Genomic DNA, 25943 nt, shown 5'->3' on the forward strand with positions numbered 1-25943 from the left:
AACTCTTGAAATGAAAAACAATAATGTAAATAAAAAATAGACATATGGTACCGAGCTATAATGAAAAGATAAAAGCATTACAATTGAGAAAAGGATTCTGAATAAAGTAATCGATAAAGTGCTTGGATAGAGCTCATCGAGATCGTGATCATATTCTATGGAACGGTGATCTTGCTTGCAATTTGGAGGTTTTGAGGAGTTCAATCTTATTTCAATCGGGCATAATTTATGTAGAGGATTTATGATTTTCTTCTCCACCCTCCTTTCGTGAGACGAATTGTTTTTTGTGGTAAGTTGGGGTGTGTGCTATTTTGTAGGACTTTTTGGATGAAAGGTGCAATAGAGTTCTTAGAAAGCTTTGAACGTTCTTTGAGCAATATTTGATCTCTTATTTAGCTTTAATGTTTTTTTTGTGGGCTTTGGGCAAAGCTTTTTGTAATTATCCATTACCATTAGGTTTTATTTGCTTGATTGCAGGCCTTCTCTTTTTGGGGGTTTTTTCTTGTTCGGCCTTTGTATTGTTTTATTTTATTTTTTCTTAGTAGAAGCCCGATTATTCATTCAAGAAAAACTATTGCCTCTAAGAAGCATGAACATAAACACGTGACACGACACGATACGACGATACGCCAATTTTTAAAAATGTAGAACATGACACATTGGGGACATGCTATTTATTTATTTATTTATAACTATATTTATATTATTGAAAACAATTTTTTTAATTAATTATTAAAAATTCTATTTTTTTATTAAGCATTAAAATAAATTAAGGGAAATTATTTCAAATGGCAAAACTACGGAAGTCTATCATTGATAGATTATGAAATTTTGCTATATTTTGTAAATATTCTGATATGTTTTTCTATATTTAAAAAAGAGTCCAATGATTAACATTAGTTCTTTTTTTATTAATTATGCGAAATAACATTTTTTAAAATAATAATAAGAAAAAAGAAAAAGACATTTTAAAGAGAAAAAAATAGCTATTTTTAAATATAGAAAAATAAATAAAAATATTTACAAAATATAACAAAATTTTAGAACTATCAATGATAGACACTGATAGATCAGATCAGTGATATTGATAGATACTAATAGAAGTCTATCAATGCCTATGTTTAAAAATTTTATTATATTTTATAAATATTTTCCATCGTTTTAATATTTGAAATAATTCCTTAAAAAAAAAAACCCAAAAACCCATTTGAGAAAAAGAAACTCACATTAAATGGATGTAATAAGGCCCAAAAGGCCATTTAAAAGTAAATACCCTAACCCTAAATAATGTTTTATTCTCTTCTCCCAAGCCCAGTCACCCTCCTCCCGATTTCTGCCCTTCCTCCTCCCCGATTCTGCTCTCCCTTTCCACCAATTCCAAAGTTGCCGACGCCTACCGCCCCTCTCTCCGCCGCCATCAAAGCTGTTCGATCTCCCTCCTTCACCGACCACCCCTCTTCATCGCCGCTGTTGGTTTGAAAGGTTTTTTTCCCCCTTCTTTTTTATTGTCTATGCGTGTCCGGCGGCGTGTCATCACGTGTCATTGCGTGTCCAAAATTATAAAAAATAATAAATAAAGGGAACACGTGTCAGGAACGTGTACAGACGTATCTGTGTCCGACACGTGTCCGGAAAGATCACCTTGTGATGATTGAACGGAGAAAATATGGTATCTTTAAGTTTGCTTAGACCTTAATAACGTTGTTGAATACATTACTTGTTTACCTTTGTGGATTAGTTAACCCTGGTATTGTGATATATGGTATGAGATATGTGTCATGGTGATCTATGATGTTTATGTTACATTCAATTGCTATTTGTTACGATGCCATAAGCCCGTTGTGGTGATATTATTGCTTTTGGTGGTTTTTTGCTGATGCATGGCTCCTTTAGCAGGGGTTACTTACCGACCATTCACATACTCACCCCTTACCCACCAGCTTTTTACACGTGATGAGGATTTCTATAAGCTTGATGATGAAGCAAAGGAGGGTGACGATCGAGAGACTATTAGCCAGTTGAACTTCTTTTTGTAGTCGGGTTTAGTTTGGACACGTTGCTACCGATTCTTTCTTTCATGATGTTTTTATTAATTGAACTAGAGTTTAGCATTGGTGTTGTCTATTTTTCAGAAACTAGTGTTGGAGTTGTTTTGTCTGGTTTTGGAGTTCAGTTGTTCTTGGTGGTTTAATAAAGTTGAATGTATCTAGTTTGAGTGTAAATATGCTCAATTGGTTTATTGTTACTCGATTTCGTTCCGGAGTGTGGTTTTGGGATTTAATCCCTGTCCAAAGGCTGGCCGTTAGTTTCCAAAATACCTCTTCCTTTTTTTTTTCTTTTTTTTTTCCTAAAAAAAGAAATAACTTCTCATTAATTAAATGAAAAAGAACATTCCTATTCTCTTCTTCGTTTTTGTTTGTTGTTGTGTTTGCCATTTTTTGATTGTTTTTGAAACGATGGAACGTACTGAATTTCTTGGTTATCTTATTTATAAGTCGCAAGTTGTCATGATCTATCTTTGGCTACATTTTTGGGCTTCTTTTTTTTATGCACATCTTTATGATAGTCGAGTTTCTGAATATATGGAAATCTTTAAATTTCTGGAGATCTTGTTGTGATATTTTGCTTGTCTAATCTCTCTCTCTTTTATTGGGATCTGATTGTTTTTAGTGTTTTTAATGCCACGAGATGTTATGTATTCCTTTGTTTTCTCTAATGCCACAAGATGTTTGGTTCCGGTCAATTACTTGAATCTGAATATTCTTTTGCATCGTAGTTATTGGATTGATTTTTGGATCAATTCTTCTAGACTGATTCTCGGTGGGGAAGATGGGAACCAAGTATGTCCATAAGAGTGCTAAGTACAAGACCTCAATTAAGGATCCTGGCACGCCCGGCGTTTTGGAAATGGTATTGGTCTAAAGTTTATTATTTTTGTGTCTGATTGTCTACCTATTTATCACCTTTGCTTTTGTTCTCTTTCAATTAATTATATACTTCTGATTTATTGTATTTGATGACCTAGTCTACTGTTTTCTTAAAGAGTATGTTTATGTAATTTATTGAACTGAGTTTGTAAGACAATCTTGGAATGGTGTAAGTGATACATAAGTGATTTGTTTGAGTTTTCAGGTTCATTTTTCTAACTTTTATTTGTGGAACATCTTCACATGTCGGACACGGATACGTTAAAAAATGCTTTAGACATGTGTTCGACATGTAAAATTTTGTCTTTTTTTTTTTTTTAAATAAAAATTTGAACACAAAGGATACACCAAAGACATGCCACGTGCACATAAAAAACCCTAGTCTTTCCAACAATTAGCAACGTTGGTTAGAGGTGGTCGATGGTAGAGTAGTGGTGAAAATCGGAGGTAGAGTGATGTAGTAGGATTAGGATAAGTTGGGGTATTATGGTCAAATCCTTAATTGATTAGGATTGGGATTAGTTTCCATGATTTATTAGAATTGGGATTAGTTTCCTTGATTTATTAGAACTAAGATTAGTTTCCTTGGTTTATTAGGATTAAGATTAGTTTCTTTGATTAATTAGGATTATGATTAGTTTCTTTGATTAATTACGATTAGGATTAGTTTCTTTATTAATTAGATTAGGATTAGTTTGCTTTCCAATTCTTTATAAACAGAGAGACTATCTTCTTGTATTGGCAACTTCTGATTCATAATAAAGACTTTGATTTTATTATTGGAGATTTCTCTTTTTTTTTTTAATCTCCTAGGCTACATCCATTTGGTATCAGAGCAGCCGTCTGGATCAATGTTGACTGTCGTTGGTGAAGGTCGGGAAACTCTTGGCGACGCCGATCGCAAGAGGGAGTTTTGTGAATTGTGCTCGTTATTGAATAGTCCACAACTATATTGGGGGAATCCTTTAAATTTTAGAAATCAGAGATTTTTTTTCAAGATTTTGCAAGAATGGACTATTATTGATCAAGGAAGACGGCGAAGAAAAAATATAGCAGTTGGTATAGGCAAGAAAGTCAAATTTCCTCCCAAAACAGTTTTAGAATTCTGATTCAAGTGATTCAGAAGAACTCCAACATAATAATTTTGGCCGTGATTGATTTTTTCAAAGAACCTATCATTATTTACATCTGAAAATTGATTATAATGATTCTAGCGATTTTAATGAAGATTCTAATGCAGTTTAGAACGAAATAACAAGGTGACATTATCAACAAAGAGCCCGAGGATCCAATCAAATCGGTTTCTCAAGAAATCAACGTAAGAATTGGGAGTTAGATGATTAAGAAAATGATTCAAGAGTGTGAAAGAAATTATTATCACAAACATCAAAGAACACCCATGAAGCATTCCAACATAAATTTGGAGGTCGAAACATTTTCAGGAAGACAGAAAAGGTATTTTGATTCAAGAGTATGAAAGAAATTATTTTGATTGTTGAAATTCGAAAAGTTTGGGAGAAATTGTAAAAAGGTCCAAACTCCAGGTTTTGGTAAAGGACAAGTTGACTCCACTCAAAAGGAGGGAGCCTAGATGAGTAGTTCAATTTCCACGGGAAAAGGCAAAAAGGCCACAAATCATGAAAAAGGGCTTCATTCACCCAACGGAAAGAGAGCAAAAGGTTTCCTTTCAGATAATGTTTTTTTTTTAAAAAATATTATCATTATTTTTGGATCCTCTCCGATGCTATCGGTGACCATGGGAAAGGGCTCATATACAACATGCGATGAGGTTGAAGATAGCAATGGAAGTGAGTTGGGAGTTGAAGAAGGGGATTTTAGGTTGCTCATGGTTGATCTAGGAGAGGAAAATGAGGAGTTCAATGATGATCTTCAATGTTTTAACCTTTACCTAAGATGGAATGGCCTTGCTTCGATCATTGAAGGTCTTGGAATGGAGCTCATTGTTTGCAAGAAAGAAGAGGAACCCCTGGAGGTAGAGCCAAAAGCTCCAACCAGTAATAAAGGGAAGGAAAGCTGGAAGTTTGTCATGAAATGTGAGGGGCTTGAATGTGGGCAACAAGAGGAGATTGGGAATCTATCTATAACGCTTGTTGCATTGTTGAAAAAAGGTATAAAATTAACCTGGGCAATGGTGATGAACTTAAATTCTGGGGATGTTTGGATTAGGGGATCAAAATCTTATTAGCTCCTTTTCAAGAAATTTTAATGTGGTGTGGTCCAAAGATTGTTTCGTAAATCAATGTTGGTCTTCTTCTATTGCTTGGGCTATTCCTTTGAGGTGTGTAACTTAGCTAATAAGGAAATTGCAGATTGGATTGATTTGATGAGTTTGCTTGATTCCGTAAGGCACTTGGATATTAAGGATACCAAATCCTCGACTTTGACTTGTGATGGGCATTTCTTAGTGAAGTCTTGTGTCCCATGCTTACCACACTAGGTGTCACGGGGTTGATTTTGATTTCGAAATTTTTGCCCTTGGCCCGTTCGGCCTAAGGTCTTCCTTAGTTCAGCTGTACTTTTTGCCCGATAAACACGCACCCACACAACTCATAAATGACAATCTTACTTAAGGACTCTGCACACTTGACACTCCCACCCAAATATAAACAAGAGGAGGAAAAGAACATAATTACTTGGTGGCAATATCACCTAGTCACTTTTATTGAGAAGTAACAATACTGAATTGATCACCTACACTACAAACTCCACTTGTAATGTAACAAGACTCGAGGAAATAAAGTTTCCCTCAAAGTTCTACCCATTACAAGGAATGTCTTGGACAATGCTTACGGTCATCCTTTTATAGGCGTGGATGAGAATTGATTGGAGAGAAAGGTGGTCGAGTGGGCTAGTGGGGATGGATAACCACTCGCGTTCCTTCCATCTAGGAGCTCACTCTTCTATGATCTAGGAGCTTACACTTGATAATCTACGCACTACCCCATGTTCATGGACAACTTTTGAGAACTACCCACCAGTGTTTTAAAAAGCCCTCTTGGGCGCGTGCCTAGACTCAAGGCATAGATTTAGTGCAAGGCGAGACTCACAAAATAAGACGTGCCTCAGGTGCTCGCCTTTTGTAAAGCCCCAAAGGTCAAAGCCCTAGGTCTTAGGGATTTTTTATTATTTTTAAAAAATAGTAATAATAGGTTTTCCTTCTTTATTAACTAAAAGAATCAAGTTTAATAGGCCTAAATGCAAAATTTCTTGTGTTTGGGGTCCTTTTTTCTTCTATATTTCCACTTCAACTATGCTTTCTCTTTTTAATATAATATTTTTATATATAGTGTGCCTCACGAAAAAAAGCCTGCCTGCACCTTTTTGTGCACCTTGTGTCTAGGCTCCAAGGGGCCATTGTGCCTTAGTGTGCCTTGGGCATTTAAAAATATTGCTACCCACATTTTAGGCATTACTCCACATTTACTCACCATGGGCTAAATGTTCCTCTGACACTCAAGTGGCTTATTTGATCTCTCTTGCCAATTAGCGCCAAGGTTGCATCTCCCATGCACATGTGCATGTTGCCTATCGCTCATTGCTTGGCACGTGTCCTCGACACCCGTGCGTATGTCTAGCACTACATGCACCCAACCCATCTTATTAGGACCTTAGATCTTGAGCACGACACAATTGATAGGAGTCTTGCAACAATAGTGTCAGAGTGTGTGCCTCGGCAACACGTAGGTGAAGAGCGAGGAACGCGACACAACACGACACCAACATGGAAGCCTTGTAGCTCAACAAGTCTGGCGCACAATAGTAGCTGTGCACATGTGGACTTCTTTCTAAAGAAACAGGAAAAGAAAACAATATGAAGTTTTGAAATGTGAGTGAGATGAAGGGTGATTAGTTTCAGATTGCGTGTTAACCTTAGCTGCTAGTTTTCAAAGTCTTTACACGTATTAACTTAACTAATTGGTGCACTTTATCACTCACGAGTAGTATCAGATAAGTTTGGTTTTGCTGTTTAATAGTTATTTCTATAATTGAGCCCTACAAGGACATGAAAGATGATTATCCACATCCCTCGACCCCCCTCCAAATTTATGATTTACACTAAAGTCTTCTTGATCGTGTATAGTTAAGAATTTGAAAATTTTTGATGTGCATCTGTAATTGATTCGACCATTTTACATAATTTGTTCAATTAATTTGGTTTTACTATTCTCACTTTGTACAGACAGAGTGGAAATTCATATTTAGACCCAGCGATCCCACTTCAGCTTCTAAGCTTGATGTGGAGTTTAGATTTATTAAAGGTACCTACTATATTGTTCCAAGTTAATGTATTTCTATTACCATATTTATGGTATGTTCTATATACCCGTACAGTAGTATTTATATTTTTGCCGGATCATTCTTTTCCTGTTGAGCACCTTCTGTAAGTAGAATTGAGTTTTTTTGGATGATTGATAACTATGGACTGTGTAATCAGAACCTTTTTTTTTTGAGTAAAGTAGTGCAGAAATGAGATATTCTTTACTCTTTGCCCTCCACTGTTCCTCATTAGAACTCTGACTATTGTTTAAGCGCATCTGTAATCTCTATTTCCTGCAACCTTATGTTTGCAAAAGATCCTGTTATATCTAAACTGCCCGTATTTTTCAGGCCACAAAAACACTAAGGAAGGATCAAATAAACCACCGTGGCTTAATCTCACCAGGGACCAGGTTTCTAATATTTTGCTAGATATTATCTATGGAATTATTGAATTGGGTAAAGGAAAAGGATCTAATTAAAGGAACCATACGTTAGAACATTGGAAATATTCCATGATTAAATCCTTGTACGTATGATTTTAAAATAGGTAAATGGCAAATTCTTATATGTTTTAAGAAGTCCATTACATAATTCTCACCCTCAAGCTTATCTTCAAATTCTCTTTCAGTAGTTTATTGAAAATACTTTGTGATTGATGAGTTCTCTAAGTGATTTCATCAAGGGCCTTTGGATATCAATCTCAAATATCATTTCAACAAAGCATATTGTGAGTCCAGAATTTATCTTGCAAGATGACAATTAATGACGTGCTACATTTTTCAGGGTGGAAGTATCATTTTTGAGTTTAAAAATTTCTCAGATCTTCATGTTTGCCGTGAGTTTGTAGGTAAGCTAGGATTCAAAATTATAAGCAATCTTGTTTATTAATCTATAACGCAATTTACGACCTTTATGCTTTTAATTATATAAGAACTGCAGGTTCATTGATCTGAAAGATGGTGAATAGTTTTGAACTTTCCCCTGTAAAATTCTTATGTTTGAGAAAGAATCAGAATACTCTATTCATTCAGCAAAAATATGAATATATACAAGTGTAGAAAAGGAAAATATCACAAAATATTTACAAGAATGGAAAATCCTAACTATAGAATTATAACACTCCCCCTCAAGTTGGAGCATATATGTTACTCATGTCCAACTTATTACATAGATAATCTATACATCTTCCATTCAATGCTTTCGTGAAGATATCACCTAATTGTTCTCTAGTCTTCACATATCCTGTAGATACCAATCCTTGGTGAATTTTCTCACGTATAAAATGGCAATCAACTTCAATATGTTTAGTTCTTTCATGAAATACTGGATTAGACGCAATATGAAGTGCTGCTTGATTATCATACCACAACTTTGTCGGTGTGGTGATTTCAAATCCCAACTCAACAAGGAGTTCATATATCCAAATCAATTCACACATAGATTGTGCCATTGCTCTATATTCTAATTCTGCACTTGAACGTGACACCACATTTTGCTTCTTACTCTTTCAAGAAATCAAATTACCACCAACAAAAACACAATACCCTGAGGTTGATCTCTTGTCTTCTTTGGATCCTGTCCAATCGGCGTCTGAGAAACATTCAATATTAGTATGACCATAATCCTTATATAATAAACCACGCCCGGGAGCAGCATTCAAATAACAAAGAATCTGTTCCAATGCAGCCCAATGATCAACTGTAGCGCATGACATGTACTGACTCACAATACTTACTGAATAGGCTATGTCGGGTCGAGTCACTGTAAGGTAATTAAGTTTTCCCACTAACCTCCTATATCTTTCAAGATCTTTTTAGCAATTCTCCATCTTTTGTGAGCTGTAAGTTGGGCATCATTGGGGTACTACATGGCTTAACCCCTAGCTTTCCTGTTTTAGTCAACAAGTCAAGTACATATTTTCTTTGTGATAATAGAATTCCTTTCTTGCTTCTTATTACCTCAATTCTTAAGAAGTATTTCAACATGCCCAAATCTTTGGTATGGAATTGACTATGAAGAAAGGTCTTTAGAGACTGGATACCTAAAGCATCATCACCGGTAATCACAATATCATCCGCATATACGACTAACAAGATGACACCACCCTCAGGTCTCTTAAAAAAGACCGAATGATCTGACGTGCTCTTTTGCATTCCAAAGCTTTCAATCACCTGACTAAAATTTCCAAACCAAGCTCGTGGGCTCTGCTTTAATCCATACAAGGATTTACGAAGGCGGCACACCGTTCCATTCTCCCCCTAAGCAACAAACCCTGGTGGTTGCTCCATATACACCTCTTCTTGAAGATCACCATGAAGAAATGCATTTTTAATATCAAGCTGATGTAAAGGCGAATGATTGATTGAAGCTAATGAAATAAACAACCGCACCGATGCCATTTTTGCTACAGGAGAAAAAGTATCAGCGTAGTCAACGCCATAAGTTTGTGCGTAGCCTTTCACTACAAGGCGCGCTTTTAACCGAGCAATAGAACCATTAGGATTGACTTTAACCACAAACACCCATTTGCAACCGATAGTTTTCTTTCCTGTAGGGAGAGAAACTAAATCCCAAGTACAATTATCATCTAAGGCAGTCATCTCCTCCACCATTGCGGCACACCAACCAGGATGAGACGAAGCCTTATGAACAGTTTTAGGGATGGATACAGACTCTAAGGATACAATGAATGAACATGTGGAAGGCAACTAATGGTTATATGAAACAAAAGAGGAAATAGGATGAGCACATGTACGTTTACCTTTACGAAGAGCAATAGGGAGATCATCACTCGTTTCTGGATCCACTGACGAAGAAGACTCTGGTACAGGGCATGGAACTGAAGGAGGTTGTCGTCGAGTACAGACCTTAACAATGGGTGGAAAAGTAGAGGTAGCCACAAGTAGAGATGAATCAGGAAGAGGATCGGGGGGAGAAATAACTGTGTAGACAAGGAAATCATCCTCTAATTCCTTGTTCTCCCCCTAACTCTTATTCGGAGAGAATGATGGTGATGAAAAAAATGGGGTATGTTAAAAAAAGTGATATTAGGAGAGACCAAATATTTATTTAGACTAGGACAATAACACCGATACCCCTTTTGGACACGAGAATAACCAAGAAAAATACATTTTAAGGACTTTGGATCCAGTTTGGTATGCTGAGGTCGAACATTCCGAACAAAGCAGGTACAACCAAATATTTTGGGTGGAATGGGAAACAAATTTTGCTTGGGGCATAAAGTACGAAAAGGTATCTCACCCTTAAGAATGGAAGAAGACATGCGATTTATTAAGAAACAAATTGTGAAAACAACATCAGCCCAAAAGGATTTTGGAACATGCATTTGAAACGTCAAAGCTCTGGCTGTCTCAAGGAGATGACGATTCTTTCGTTCTGCAACCCCATTTTGAGATGGAGTATCGACACAAGAAGATTGATGAAGAATGCCATGAGCATCTAAATAAGACTTGAGTGTATGAGAGAAATATTCCTTAGCATTATCACTTCGTAGGATTTTAAGAGCACCACTAAACCGAGTTTGAATTTCAACATGGAAGTTACGAAAATGAGAAAGTAACTCAGAACGATTTTTCATTAAATATAACCATGTAACACGAGAATAATCATCGACAAATGTAACAAAATACCTAAGTCCTCCTTTGGACTCAACAGGACAAGGACCCCAAACATCAGAATAGACTAATTCAAAACGAGCACTAGCTCGTTTATTGACTCGAATTCAAACGATGAAATTTAGCAAATTGACATGACTCACAATCTAAAGAAGACAAATGTTGAAGTTGTGGATGAAGACTCTTCAATGCAGAGATAGACGGATGACCGAAACGACAATGCTCTTCACAGGGAGACGACACACTTGAGCATCTGATGGCCGTAGGTGTTTGTGGTTCAAAGATGTAAAGACCTCCAAATTCATGCCTTTTACCAATATTCTGTTTCGTCATAAGATCCTGAAATAAGCAATGACCAGGAAAAAAGGAGACACGACAATGAAAATCACGAGTGAGTTACTGACCGAAATCAAATTAAATGAGAAATGTGGGAAATTTAAAACTGATGACAATGAAATTGATTCAGTAAGATGGACGGTTCTTGATCCTAAACAGGAGTGGAGGTTCCATCAGCTATAGTGACATTAGGTGAAGAGGTAGATGTACAAAGGTTAGAGAATAAACTGAGGTTACCTGTCCTATGGTGTATAGTGCCAGAATCAATGACCCATTTTGACGTGGAGGAAAGAAGGCATTTAGAAATGTTACCTATCTCTGCGATGGCCGTAATGGGAGTAGAAGATGATGCCCTCAATGACTCTTGATACTGCTGAAATTTAGCAAACTCCTCTGCAGAAATCGTAATTGACTTGTCAAGATTATTAGGAGTAGAGGCGACATGTGTAGAGGGTGATGGCATCCTCTGACCCTTATTCAACAACTTTCTGCATTCACGCTTCGTATGGCGAGGTTTATGACAATAATAGCAAACAACACCTCCTGGATTTGATCTTTGGTTTATTTGGATGACCTTTGAAGCTATTTGATTCAACCCCTTATTACCTCTATAATCATCTGTGCGCCCAATCAAAGCACCACTAGAATTAGATGATGTAACTGCTTGTGTCCTTTCAGTACGAAGTATTCGAGTGTAAGCTTCTTCCAACGATGAGAATTTTGAGCTTGACAACACTTGATCTTTGGCCATCTCATATTTAGGTGCAAGACCTACTAAAAAACTCATGATAAACAACTTTTCTCGTTGAGCCATTAGAACTTTTGGATCTGTGCTGATTGTCATCAAGGCATTGAATTACGCACATGTATTTTTAACCTCCATAAAGTAGCTTGTAAGAGATTTTTCTCCTTGATTAGGTTGATATAGAGTCTTACAAACATCAAACACTCTATTAATATTCTCTTTCCCTGAATAAAGGAAATCCAAATATTCCAATAGTTCCTTGACTGATTCGCAGTGATTTACTAGTTCAACAATTTCACGATCAATAGAATTCTTGATTTGTAGAAGCATCCTTGAATCGTCCCGCCACCAAATCTTTTTATTAGCATCAATCGGTGACTCTTCTGTGATGTGATCATCCATCTCCATACTCCTAATAAAGTGGCGGACATTTGATCTCCATGAATAGTAGTTGGATCCATTCAACTTGTGTTTAGTTACTTTTGACACCATAGGAACAATCTCAGACATGACTACTGGTTTCTTATCAGCCATTACCTCAAAAACAAAGACACTGGGCAGCAGAGAATCAAACCTTAATTTACCGAAGAGATGTCTTTACAAGCAGTGAGAATATCTATATATCCCAAACAAACATACCACCAAGAAGAGCCAACAACACTGAGGAAATCCACAGAAGACGGACGAAAAACGGCGGCGCACGCGCTGGTGCGTGGACGGACAGCAAACTGGAACAATCGGCGCGTGAGCCTCACGCGCTTGTCAGATGGCAACCGGACTTTGGGGTTTTGTAGATCGGTGGTTGGACTTCACGTTGGATTGGGCAGTGTAAAAAAAACAGCTTTTTTTTTTTTTTCTTTTTTCGGCGACAGCGGTGGCGGCTAACGACGGCGAACGAACCGAAGACGGCGACTGTGAGCAAAAGTGTAAACTCACCTCTCCACAAAACCCTAAACGTATCACAAATGGGTTCTAAATTCTCAAACTCTAAGGTTCACAAAAACCCTAAGTTTATTTAGAGAGCTCTGATACCATGTAAAACTCTTAGATTTGAGAAAGAATCAGAATACTCTATTCATTCACCAAAGATATGAATATATACAAGTGTACAAAGCATAGAAAAGGAAAATATCACCTAATATTTACAAGAATGGAAAACCCTAACTATAGAATTATAACATCCCCATGCATTGACAAGCCCCTTGATTAGTTTGACTATTCATGAAAGGCAATTAGGACAGAGGGATGAAGGGTGAATGCCATAATCAGTTAACTTTATAAGGACACCTCAGACACACAACTCAGTAATAAGTTAGAGGGAAAGATAAGGAAGTTGGGAGGTTCAATAATATGTTAAGATTAGAGGATGTTTAGGTAGGGAATCATTCCGTAGTTTTGTCCAATTAACTTGGGTTTGAAAGAGTACAGGAAAATTCTCGAATCTCTTCCTAGGAATTTGTACTATCTAATTGCAATCCGAGGAACACGTATAACCTATTCTGTTCTTCATTGCAATCATTCAAATAATTTTTGCAATATTTTTCTATTCTTTGTCCGACATTGTACTTATACCCTTTTCCTGTATTTGTTTGATTTTCTAGCCTGATGGTTTGGCATCTGGTGCCTTCTCCAGGAAGTGCTTTAGCAAAGTCGGGAGAGGCTGCACAAGCTCCACCTGAGAGGCCTGTGGCGGCATTTCCTCATGAACAGCTCAGTAAATCAGAAATGGAACTCCGAATGAGATGTTTGCAAGAGGATAGGTAGACTGATGACCCATATCATTGTAAACAAGAAGTCAACCTTTATGGCTTTATGCTTAACAAGCCACGTAACATCTCTCAGCTCATCATTTATTCTGTAGTGAACTGCAGAAACTCCATAAACAATTTGTGATTGGTGGTGTGTTGACTGAATCTGAGTTTTGGGCAGCAAGGAAGGTGAAGAGATAACCTTTTTTACGTTTATCTATTCTGCATTTGAAGCTGACCTTTTTAGAACTTTGATTGTATATCTAATTTGATCTTGTTCACAAAGTATATTTTGATACAAATATAATATTTTTTGCGACTAATTGATACAGAAATTACTGGAACGGGACAACTCCAAAAAGTCAAAACAACTGATTGGTTTTAAGAGTTCAATGGTTTTGGATACCAAACCAATGTCTGATGGTCGGGTACAACATCATTACCTTTTTCCTACCGTATCAAGCCTAGTTTATTAATCATTAATATCTTATTTGTCAAATCCTCCCCCCTGCTTGGTTTAATTGCTCCGGAATTTAACATTGTTATCTTTTTTTCTACTTTCAGACAAACAAGGTTACATTTAATTTGACACCGGAGATAAAATATCAGGCATGATTTGATTCATTCTTCCCTCCTTGCCCCCTCCCCAATTTTTGTATAATCAAGTAGAGGTTCTTTCTTAACTTACTTATTTTATTCAAGTATGTTCTCATAGGCGAAGGTATATGTCTTAACTAGTTGAGATTTGCTCAGGTTGATCTTTTCGTTTCCTTTGTTATTATATTGAACTTGTACATTATGTACCTTATATATATATAATTGAAAGGAAACAAAAACTTCTCAGTTAACCTCTAAGGTAAAGAAAGTTGAAGGTCTAAAGAAAGCCTGAGCCCTGAGGGAAGGAAGTAAAAAATTGATTTGGGAACTTAGAAGCTTGATTGTTATGTTAATTATGGAGGGAAGAGCTGGGACAAATCTAGAGGAAGATTTTATCTTGGAATGTGTAGGGGTTAGGAGGGAAGGTCAAGCAAAGTTTGTTTGTTTGTTTGTTTGTTTTTTTATTTAAAGAAACAAAATTTTTAATTGATAAATGAAAAGAGACCAATGCTCAAATTACAAGGAAATAAAGCGAAGAGCCAAAAAACTTGAGAAGAACAAACCCAAGAGAACCATGCATTACAACGAAGAGAAGACAAAAAATAAAAGCCCTCCAATTAAACAAGAAATTTGGAGATAAAGAAGTTATTACCCAAGACTAGAGATTCCGAATTTTGTTATTCTCGTTGAAACCAAGTGTCATTTGTATGATTGTTAGCTGATTAATAGTTTTTTGGGGGTAGAAGGTTGAGTGGGTTAGCCTTGATTCGGTGGAATCATTGGGAGGGATCTTGTTAACGTGGGATGGTAGTTTTTTCAGCTCCAACGGACTACGTAATGTACTTTATCTGCTGGGTTATGGGTGGCCATTTTACCAGAGGTTTCTATTGTATCAATCTACCCTTTTACAAATTAAAAAATGAGGTTGTTTTGGACATCCGGGGTGTATGGCCCCCTAGGATTAAATGTAAAGGATTTTTTGGGATGAATTATGTGTTCAGACCTCCAGCTGATAAGGATTGTCTATCAGGTGCATGAAGCTCTTTAATGCCTTCATTGAAGAAGGTAATCTTGTTTTTATCAAAAAATACAAAAAAAAAAAGAAGGTAATCTTGTTGACACCCCCCTCCTCCCCCCATTAAATGGCAAGTTAACTTTGGCCAATAGTAGGGTTCATATTAGAATTGATAGATTTTTGTTGATTAAGGAGTGGCTGAATTGTGTGGTGAAGTTAGACAAGTGTTAGGTTTGAGAAGGACTTCGGGTGGAATTTAACTTGCCTAGGTGACATCTTCTCCCTTCTTTCCTGTGTTTTAGTGGGTCACTCTTTCAAAGATGAGAAAAGAACTCTTTAGTTAAACTTCAAGAGGGCTTTCACTTGGAGCCTTTGATTTGAGTGTAATGGTCATATCTTCGACAAAAAGATGCATAGACTCCACCCTTTATTGATTCCTTCACTTTCTTAATATTGTCATGGAACAGATTGTCTCCTTTTTGTAATTACAACCTAACTACACTCTTAGAAGGCTAAGATTTTTTGGGTTCAATTCACGGTGGTCACCTACCTAGGATTTACTATCCTACAAGTTTCCTTGGCATCCAAATGTTGTAGGGTTAGGTGGGTTGTTTTGTGAGATTAGTCGAGGTGCATGTAAGTTGGCCTAGACACTCACAAGTATTTAAAAAAAAAAAACTTAATTACCCTCACTACCCAATGGACTCTTGTACTCATTTGTACTCATTTCTCTACATCAATGAGATATTTGTTTCCTAGAAAAAAAATAATAAATAAACAATTATTGATAATGTATATCCTTGGCACAAACAGGTACCTATCCTAAGACTTCTTTTATTATAGCAATTCGTCTCCATGGATAATAGTTTGCTTTATGGAGTTTTCGATCATATGACAAGTTCCTTTTTATCTATCTGACTCATACTCTCCTTTGTACCATCTTAGTTTCTCTATCTTTCCGTCACTTTTATTTTGTTTGTCTCACTCTCCTCCTTTCTCTCACTCAAATCTTTACTCTTTCTTCATCTCACTTTTCACTATATTAAATTTTCTTCCCTTTTTTTGGTATATTTCATGCCTCACCTCTCTAAGGCCTTTTCTCTAGAAAATTTATTTTTTGTATGCTGTGTGCCTCGCCACACTCTAGCACACACTTCATTTTTATTTTTCCATCTTGCATTGGTCTAAGGACTAGTGCTCGAGGATATCCTTTGCTTTAAAAGACAATGGTTTCGACATTGTTACTTCTTCTATCTTATCCAAAAAAAAAAAAAATGCATTGTCACTTCTTCTAGAGTTCCTCTGATTTTTATGCATCATGTATTGGGCTTGTTTTGTTTTTTTTTTTTTTTTTGGAAAAGAAAACGGTCTCTTCATTGAGTTAATGAAATGAGACAAAAGCTCAAAGTACAATATGGATGCAAATAGTAAAAGAACCTAAGGATCATGAGGTGCACCTGGGCATCTCAACTAGGTTGACACCCCCTTAACACCCTCATCATATCCAACTATCAAAACATATCCAACTATCATCATATCCAACTATCAAAACAAAATCTTAACTATATGCACAATACAAAATCAAGGCATGAGGACTAATATAACTCAAGTTTGACAAGGACTAAGAAACAAACTACAAGGACTAATGCATCTCAAGTACCACAACTTCCGTAAATTTGAGTTATAAAAACAGCCAATCAAAGACTACAAAGACATCAAAGGTATTTCTAAAAAGCTGGAGAAGTGATTGCCCACCAATTTAAACTTAGATCTTGGATTGAGAAATCTGCAAAATGCTTGGAAAGAGTGCACCTAGGAAGCACAGATACTTCTAATTGTGTAGAGAATTGGTACAGATACGGATACGATATGGATACATCCAGATACGTGGTAGATACGTGATTTGAAGCATCTGATTTTTTAATTTTTATTTTTAATTTTCAGATACGCGTATCTGCTTCCAGATTCGTGAAGGGGATACATGGGTCAATTTTTTTTTTCAAATTTAAGCCTAACCCACAACTCATTTTATTTAAGTGCATGTTTAGGAGTGATTGTAAAATCATCAAAAATCACTTTTTTCATTTTTAAAATCACTCAAAAGCACACTTTTAATCACTCAAAATTAATTTAATTTTCAATTTTACACTTTTAAATGCAATTTTCATATCATCAAAATTAGTTTTGAAGAATTAAACACGTTTCACGGTGATTTTAAAAATGACAAAAGTGATTTCAACAATTTTAAAATCACTTCCAAACATAAAATTTCACTTAAATTGAGCAATTCAAAACAAAATAAATTAAAAAGGATAAAAACATAAAAAATAAAAAAAAACCCGAAACGTAATTAAATCTTCATTCTTCCCTTCTCTCTCACTATTTAAATCATGATTCACACCCCCTTCATCCTCAACTTCATTCTTCAATCTTCATCTTCTACTTCTTTCCTACCGTCCATTCTAGTCGCTCAACAATCACTTGACGTTACTAGATTTTTTTTTCAAGTTTTCATTCTCTTCTTGAATCTTTTTTAATCTAACTTAAAATAATTATTATAGCAATTAATTAGACATTATATATATATATCTACCGTCTATTCTACAATCACTTGACGTTACTAGATTTTTTTTCAAGTTTTCACTCTCTTCTTGAATCTATTTTAATCTAACTTAAAATAAGTATTATAGCAATTAATTAGACATTATATATATATATAAAACATATCTTCAATGTATCCATATCTTAGTTTTTTTAGAAATTAATGTATCGCCGTATCATATCGAATCCGTATCATGTATCCTTATCTGTGTCTGTGCTTCTTAGGAGTGCACCAAGACGAAACATTGAGTTGAACAATATCAAAACGCTCCAAGTGGTTCTCTCATCGTGAAATACTCATTGGTTCCTTTCAAACCATAATTTAGACAGCAAAGCTTTCACCTTATTATTCCACAGCAGTTTGGCACTCTTTTTAAGCAAAGGACCCGTCAAAACCTGCAAAACATTAGCATGGAAAACACTCCCCAGGACCCAGTTTATATTAAAAAATTCAAAAAACCGTAACCAGCACTTTCTTGCATAATTGCAGTCGAAAAATAGGTGTTGGAGCTCCTCCGAATCAGCCATACACAGTGGACAAATATGTGGAGAGGCAGTGGGAGGGCAATTTTTTGTGCATAACTGTGAAGCAGTTTAAGGCACCAAACAACATGATCCACAATGTGATATTAACACACCGAGGGCTTTTGGTTTTTGAAAGAGATTTCTCTAGTTGTTTATCCAAAGGGGAAGCGAATGATGAGTGTTTAACAAGGGATTTTACCGTGAAAACTCCACTGCCTTCTAAGGACCAAAACCTCTTTATCTGGGCTGTTTGATACTCTTATTTCTGTAATAAGGCCAAACAAGGCCATAAGTTAAGCTAATTCCTCATCCTTCAAATTCCTTCAAAAGCATATGGACCAAGATGAGGAGGAATGGTCCAAATGTTCAGCTATTGATCCTTTTGGGTTGACAGCAATCCTAAATAAACAAGGAAAGCGTTCAAATAGAGGAGTTTTGTCAATCCAAGGATCTAACCAAAATCCAATTCTGCAGCCATGGCCAAGTTTGAAGAGTGCCAAGGCTTCAATTTTCATCCAAGATCTAGAGATACTAATCCAAGGGCTCCTTAAGCTTAGACTACATTTGCCAGTAGTATGCCAATTGAAAAAACTAAGGATGTGTCTTCATTGAAAAATCCCCATCCCCACTTAGCTTACAATGCCAAATTTTTGTTTCAGAGGCCACCAACGCCAATACCTCCATCCTCTTGTGCCCTTGTGACCATCTCCCATTTGATTAGGTGATTCATTTTACCTCCATTGTGATCTTCCCTAAAGAAATTTCTCATTTTTCTCTCGAAATTACTTTTTCAGGTATAAGGAATTAAGACATGTAATAGGTTGGATTATTAGAGAAAACCGATTTACACAAAGTAGCTCTTCCTCCCCTTGATAAATTAAATCTCCTCCATTTATCTAATTTGTCTTGAATTTTTTCAATAACCGGCTGCCAAAAAGAGACCCTTTTTGGATATCCCCCTAAGGGCAATCCAAGATACATAGTAGGTAAGTAATTAACTTTGCAATTCAGTAAAGAGGCAACGAGTACCTTATTTTCTTCAATATTCACTCCGTAGATGGCAGATTTCTCCCAATTTACGTTTTGGCCAGGATAACATTCAAACAAATCAATCGTTTTTCGAAGATTCTCTAGCATCTTATCTTCATGTTTGCAAATAATCAGTGTATCATCGAAAAATTGAAGAAGTGATACATGAACTTTATCTTTTCGAACTATAAAGCCTTCAAACTTCCCTTTCGCATGAAGCCTAGCAATGAGAGCACTCAAAACTTCAGTCGCAAGTAGGAAGAGAAAGGGAGAGAGTTGATAACCTTGTCGAATTCCTCTGGTGGCTTGGATTCTACCTCTAGGTCTTCCATTTATGAAAATTGAATATTTTGGGTTCTACACATCCCATTATCCAGATTATCCATTGAGAATTGAATCCCTTTTCAACTAAGACTTTCTCCAAAAAGTCCCAATCTACTCGGTCATAAGTCTTCTCCAAATCAATCTTAAATATTCATCCTTTCTTCTTTTTGGAGCATTAATCCTCAACTGCTTCATTGGCTACTAAAATCGAGTTCAAAATTTGTCTTCCTTCAATGAAAACAATTTGTGAATGAGCTATAAAACTGGGCATTACTCTTTTTAATCTTTCGGCTAACACTTTTGCTACAATTTTGTAGGCTAAGGTGGCGAGGCTGATCGGTGTGAAGTCTTTGACCATTACTGCATCTTCTTTTTTCTGAATCAAACAAATGAAGTTCTCTTTTACACATGCAATTAGCTTGCCATTACCGTGAAAGTCCTAAAAAAGGCATATAAAATTATCTTTAAAGTGATCCCAAAATTTAATGAAGAATTCCACCATGTAGCCATTTGGACCTGTGGCGTTATTTCTTCCCAACGACTTCATGGCTTTTCTTATTTCTTCGTGACTAAAGCAAGATACTAATTGCTTGTTGTGATATTTTGATACCATGGCCCATTCCAAATTAATTGGGATAGATCTTACTCCAATGGTCTTGGAGTAGAGGTTCATATTAAAGCCCAAAACCAGGGCCTTAATTTCACGAAAGGAGTTAGTCGGAACCCTCCTGATCATTTATCAATTCCACAATCAAATTCCTCCTGTTTTTTGCTGCCAAGAATCTGTGGAAAAAGCGGGTGTTTTCATCACCTAATTTCAGCCAGTTTAGTTTACTCTTTTGCATTAAATTCCTTTTTTCCACACGGTAGAAAGCCATTAGGTCAGCTTTTTGTGCCATTCTGAAGTCTTGCTGCAGTGAGGACAATCTGTCACTTTGATCAATCACGTCTAATAGTCTTTCCTCCATTTTATTTTGCTTATCTACAGATTCTGCATGCCATTTCTTTAGAACAACCTTAAGACTTCTTAATTTTGCAAATATAGTATATCTTGCCCATCCTTGATGATTGCTACATCTCAAATGTCTTCCCATTATCCGGCAATAATCTTTGTCAAGCAGCCAACTGTTGCAAAAACGAAAGGGTGAGGGGCCCCATTCAAAGGATCTAGCTTCAATCAACAAGGGGAAGTGATCTGAAATAGTTCGCACTTTTCTAATGACTAGTATTTTCAAATGCTTCGTCCCAACCATTTGATAATATAAATCGGTCTAATAGTGATCTGGAAACCACAATGCCTTCTCTGGATCACATGAAACGACCATTTGAGAGGGGGATTTCAAATAAATTAGTTGTAGATATAAAGTCATTGAATTTCTTCATTCCTCTTGTTATTCTTCCCACTGGAAAATGTTCTTGGATCCTTCGAGTTATAATGAAATCTCTTCCAAATACACCAGGGTTCCACACAATAGGAGGAAAGGGAAGATAACTTTGGCCAAATATACTTTCTTTCTTTCTACTCTGTTGGCCCATATACATTAGTGATCCAACAAATCTTCTTATTAATTGTAGTGCATTTTACTGATAAGGAGTGTCCTCCTTTAAATACTTCAGTTATTTTTATCTTGCTCTCATCCCACATGGTTAAAGTTCCCCTAGATTTTCCAAGAGCTTCAATAAAAAACCAACAAACTTCTTTCGAGCTCCATATTGCCTGGATGAAATTTATGTCAAAAGTGTCTCTTTTTGTTTCTTGAATTAGTACAACGTCTGGATTTATTTTCTTTAATTATCTTTTAATTGCCAGTTGTTTGGAAGTGTCATTTAATAAGCCGTGGAGCTAGTCTACTGGATTTTTAACCTTTTGAATCAGCCAAGGATTAGATCACAAGCTTCTACTACGAGGATCAACTTCTGAGGAATTTCTTTCTTATTGATTGGAGTAAATTTCGATGGCCAAATACTTGTTGTTCGTCTGATTTAAACAATGTTTTAAAGTCAGCTCCACAGTCGTTCTCAATCTCAACCCCTCCTTGAGCTTCCTTTGCGTCTGAGCTTTCAGTATCCTCACTACTAGAACTTACTGCTGAATCAACGTCAGAATCTTGATGTTTGGTCTTAGTGTTCCTTGAGGATTCACTTGGAGTACTTCGCATAAAAGATACATTTGTTGCTGAGAATTTGAATTTAGAAAGATGAAATTTATCATTCAAAGAATATGTCTGAACTGACCTTTTAGTAGGGAGACAAGGAATTTGCACTCTTACACAACATTCTTCCCGTAGGTCCGAATTAACTATGGTTGACCATGATTGATAAAGGAGGTCTTATTTCTGATGAAATGTTTGGGAAACGGCTTGAACAAATGTGAGCGTCTTCTGTAGAGTGAATAGGAGTTGGATGACAACGTTCTCCTCCTCCCCCCATCCTCCCTACTCGGAGTACCCTTTCTAGATGTTCTATTATTGAGACTTGAAGATGGAGTCTATTGCACGACAATATTTAGAGCATGATTGGACGAAAGAACTTCTCTGGTTTGATTTAATACCCTTGTTATCGGAATAGAGGGCATTGCAAAGTGGAACTAACGAGGGAGCTAAAACTTCCTCTGTTTCAATATTGCTATTTTTTGAGTCAAGGGAATTGTAATCATCTGTTGAAGTGGGGACCATTAACCGTTGATCTTCTTTCAAATAAATATCATTGGTCTTAATTTTAAAAGACGGTTGGTTATCAATGTGGGAATTGACACGTGTAGGCATGCTAGAGAATCCATTCAATTGGCTGTTGCCTTCTATCTCTCTCCTCATTGAATCTGCCTTTTCACTTTCCACGGATGTGTTCACACCAAAACCGTTTGTTGAATCTGAAACATCAGGTGACGCGAATGGACAAGGAGGTCTCTGAACTTGCTGATGAGGTTTGTTTCTCTATCGGAGGTTGCTTCACCAGATGCAAAACTACCATATCAGTGATTCCAAATAGGTTCCTTGAATAGCTCGGCTTGTTCTACGTGAGGAAGAGCCATTTTGGATTTAAAGCGTTTCATTTCACACCTTCATCTTGAGCAACCTGGTGCAATCGAACTAAATCCACTGGGTTGGTGAAATCTTTTAAAAAAAAGTTTCCTCTTGTGATGCTAGGTGGGTCAATACATTGAAAGATACTGCCTCGAGTTTCATCTTTAATCTCAATTGTTGCTGACATAAAACCACAAACGTTTCTCTTGACTTGTATTTTGGCTTCAAAGTAGTTGAGGAGATTTAACGTTTTCGTGTGAATGATCTCCAGACCACCAAAATGAACCCCGATGGCTTCAAAAGTGCCCCTGTTCCAATAATCCAAAGGAAGGTTTTTTATCACTAACCATCCCCCAAATCATTTTGTGTACATTGGTCTAATATGTCGGAATTTGTTCCATTTTTCGAATAACAAGTGAAACGGCCTGAGCTCGATCCAGGGTTCTCAATTAAATCTTCAATGTTGCTTTCATTGATTTGAATCAGCGCCTTATGTGTTTGCAGGGGATTAATAATCACTTCTGTATTAAAAGAGTCCTCCAACACCGTAGCTATCTCTCTCCAATCATCAAACACCAACAATCTTGAAATAACCCAAAGGTCGTTAAAATCTTGCTTAACTACTTGTGGTTTTCAAAGAATACTTGCTCTCCTTTTCCATAAAGGAACAAGGGGATGAGCACTGGTTGGCTCTTGAGCTCTTATTTGGCAAGGAGGATTCAACTGAATGTACAGTCTTCTTGTTTTTCAGGCTATCTACAAAGCTAGATTTATGGTTTTTGGAGATAGAAGGCTGTGTAGGACAGGTTTCAGACGGACTAATGCTCATCCTTGCATTTTGGGGGTTTAGTTGGGTTGCTGAATCTTTCTTGCTTTGAAAATCTCTTAGCATTCCAAAGAAAGAATGCCATCCTTGTCGCGAGGTACTCAGAAGAACATGAATGTAATGTCTTCCACCTGAGGCTGGCCAAAAATACATCTCAGAAACCATCCGGATGAAGCTCTGAACTTTGATAATCTTGTGGTCTGAGTCATCTCTGTTGTCTCTTTTGAAAAATTGATCATCAGGCCTTTGGAGAAGATTGGATAGATTGTCTAATGAACCATTGGAGTTGGGAGCTGGGAAGGGCCACGTTCTTGCTTGCCTCAACATCTTCCTCATAGAATGAGGTGGAGTCGAACCAAATGGAGTAAAATAAATCATCGGTCTTGTAGCTAAACACTTCCATTGCTAGTAAAATGAAGTTGGAGCATCAAAATATGGTCGGAATTCAGGAGAGTGGCCAGTCGGAGAGTGCTCAAAATCAGGCTGACGACGGTTAGAAGGAGGAAAAACGGGGAGAGGGAGAGAGGAGAGAGAAAAGGACTAAACATGTATTGGGCTTGTTATCTCTCATCTAAGTATTTTTTTTTTGGTATCATTTGATATTGGTCCCAACATGTGCACGTTAGTCGAGTTGTGCAACCCTTTTATGGAGTAGAGTTATAATATGCTAACGTAGTTTGAACATTCTTTCTAATATGCTTTTCTTCTTTATCTCGTTCAGATTTTTGCCCTGAAACCAGCTGTTCACCAGGCATTCCTTAATCATGTTCCCAATAAGGTACTGCCAATACTGAAAATAGTGACTACGTTATCCTCTTCTTTCTTGTTGTTTTTAACGGTGGTGTAGTTGATGAAGGTAACTAAATAAATTAAATATAGAAAATGTTAATATATTTTATCATTTTTTTTATATTTAATGACAGATGTCGGAGAAAGACTTCTGGACAAAATATTTTAGAGCAGAGTACCTTCATAGTACAAAAAATTCTATTGCAGCTGCAGCAGAGGCTGCTGAAGATGAAGAACTTGCCCTTTTTCTGAAGGACGATGAGATATTGGCTGCTGAAATTCGGAAAAAGGTGGTTTTTTTTTTAAAAAAATGTAAACCTTTTTGGAGTTTTCTTCCCTATTAAAGTACTTCTGGTGGTGTTTTTCTGATCACTTCTGTCATTCCAGATTAAATTCTATTTATTTTTTTTTTCATGTTATTTCTAGATTCGGCATGTTGATCCTACACTGGATTTGGAAGCTGATCTAGGAGATGATTACACACACCTTCCAGTATGTTAGTGGCCTTTATTTTTGTGTTGTTTGGATTTTTTTTTGGGTTCTTCATGGAGGATTTATCTTTGTTCAAACTGTTATTTATTCCCTTTGTATTCCTTTGAACTATTTTTTTTTAAAATTGTTATATTTAGATTGGTGGCCTTCTTATCTTACTGGCTGATGCAAATTTTCTTAATCAGGATCATGGAATCTTTCGTGATGGTGGCAAGGAAATAACTGAATCACAAAATGAGCACTATCGAAGGACTTTGTCACAAGACCTTAATCGTCAAGGTGCAGTTGTTCTTGAGGGCAGAACTATAGGTTAGTTTCCAACTTGTTAAATTATATTCCTCTGTTGCAGTTATCAGGTAAAGGTTTTAACTAATTTATAGACACTCCTTGTTGAATATATATAAAGATCAAAAAAAAAAAAAAAAGCCCTGTTTCCTTTTCAATGAAAATATATGTATAAAGGTCAAGTATACCGTAACCTGTTATGGACTGTCCGACTTATATGAAAGGTAGATTACTTAGAGTGGAGATTCTGTTTTTAGCTTACTGTTTTACAAATATACCTTAGCCTATCATTTTATTTTTTTTTATAAGAGACATTTCATTGATATATGATATTACAAAAGAGAGGGGAAAGAAGCCCCAAATCCAAAGGAGTTACAAAAGACATCTCCAATTGGTCAAAAGAGTATCGAAACTATAACCGTAGAAAAGCATAGATAATTTACACCAAGAGATAGCAATGTTCAGCACATGATAAAAAAAGAGGTCGAAATGTTGGGTTTTGTTGTTGAAGAGACGGTTGTTCCATTCAAGCCAGACCAATCAAAGGAAAGCTCTAACGATATTCTTCCAAAGGAGGCCTTTTCTCCCTTTGAAGGGATGATCATCAATAACAAGGGAGAGGAATAGGTTGATATCCGAAGGAAAGGCCATATGCCAATTGAAAGGCGGAAGAATAATGTTCTAAAAGGTCCTTGAGAAAGCACAAAATATGGATAGATGGCTTTGGGACTCATTGTCCTTTTTACAGAGGTAGTACCAGTTGGG

The 25943-nt window shown here is 36.5% G+C and overlaps 1 protein-coding gene across 19 annotated transcripts in view; it reads left to right on the forward strand.

The window, feature by feature from the left end:
- The first annotated feature begins 1263 nt into the window (after nucleotides 1-1263).
- LOC120082881 (general transcription and DNA repair factor IIH subunit TFB1-1-like) overlaps nucleotides 1264-25943 on the forward strand; it is a 35618-nt gene continuing 10938 nt past the window's right edge. For 2 of the 19 annotated variants that reach the window (XM_039038267.1, XM_039038266.1), the window contains exons 1-13: nucleotides 1265-1482; nucleotides 1897-2910; nucleotides 7129-7207; nucleotides 7557-7618; nucleotides 7992-8055; nucleotides 13558-13684; nucleotides 13786-13861; nucleotides 14005-14100; nucleotides 14237-14281; nucleotides 24334-24390; nucleotides 24536-24691; nucleotides 24828-24893; nucleotides 25079-25202. In XM_039038267.1, coding sequence (XP_038894195.1) covers nucleotides 2830-2910; nucleotides 7129-7207; nucleotides 7557-7618; nucleotides 7992-8055; nucleotides 13558-13684; nucleotides 13786-13861; nucleotides 14005-14100; nucleotides 14237-14281; nucleotides 24334-24390; nucleotides 24536-24691; nucleotides 24828-24893; nucleotides 25079-25202 — 1033 coding nt within the window. In that variant the 5' untranslated portion in view covers nucleotides 1265-1482; nucleotides 1897-2829. Of the gene's footprint in view, nucleotides 1483-1731; nucleotides 1763-1893; nucleotides 2911-7128; nucleotides 7208-7556; nucleotides 7619-7991; nucleotides 8056-13525; nucleotides 13685-13785; nucleotides 13862-14004; nucleotides 14101-14236; nucleotides 14282-24333; nucleotides 24391-24535; nucleotides 24692-24827; nucleotides 24894-25078; nucleotides 25203-25943 lie in introns of those variants that run through there. The other 17 variants (XM_039038263.1, XM_039038261.1, XM_039038251.1 and 14 more) reach the window with 17 other exon arrangements.

Source organism: Benincasa hispida, chromosome 8 (assembly GCF_009727055.1).
Source record: "Benincasa hispida cultivar B227 chromosome 8, ASM972705v1, whole genome shotgun sequence".
Classification (NCBI taxonomy): domain Eukaryota; kingdom Viridiplantae; phylum Streptophyta; class Magnoliopsida; order Cucurbitales; family Cucurbitaceae; genus Benincasa; species Benincasa hispida.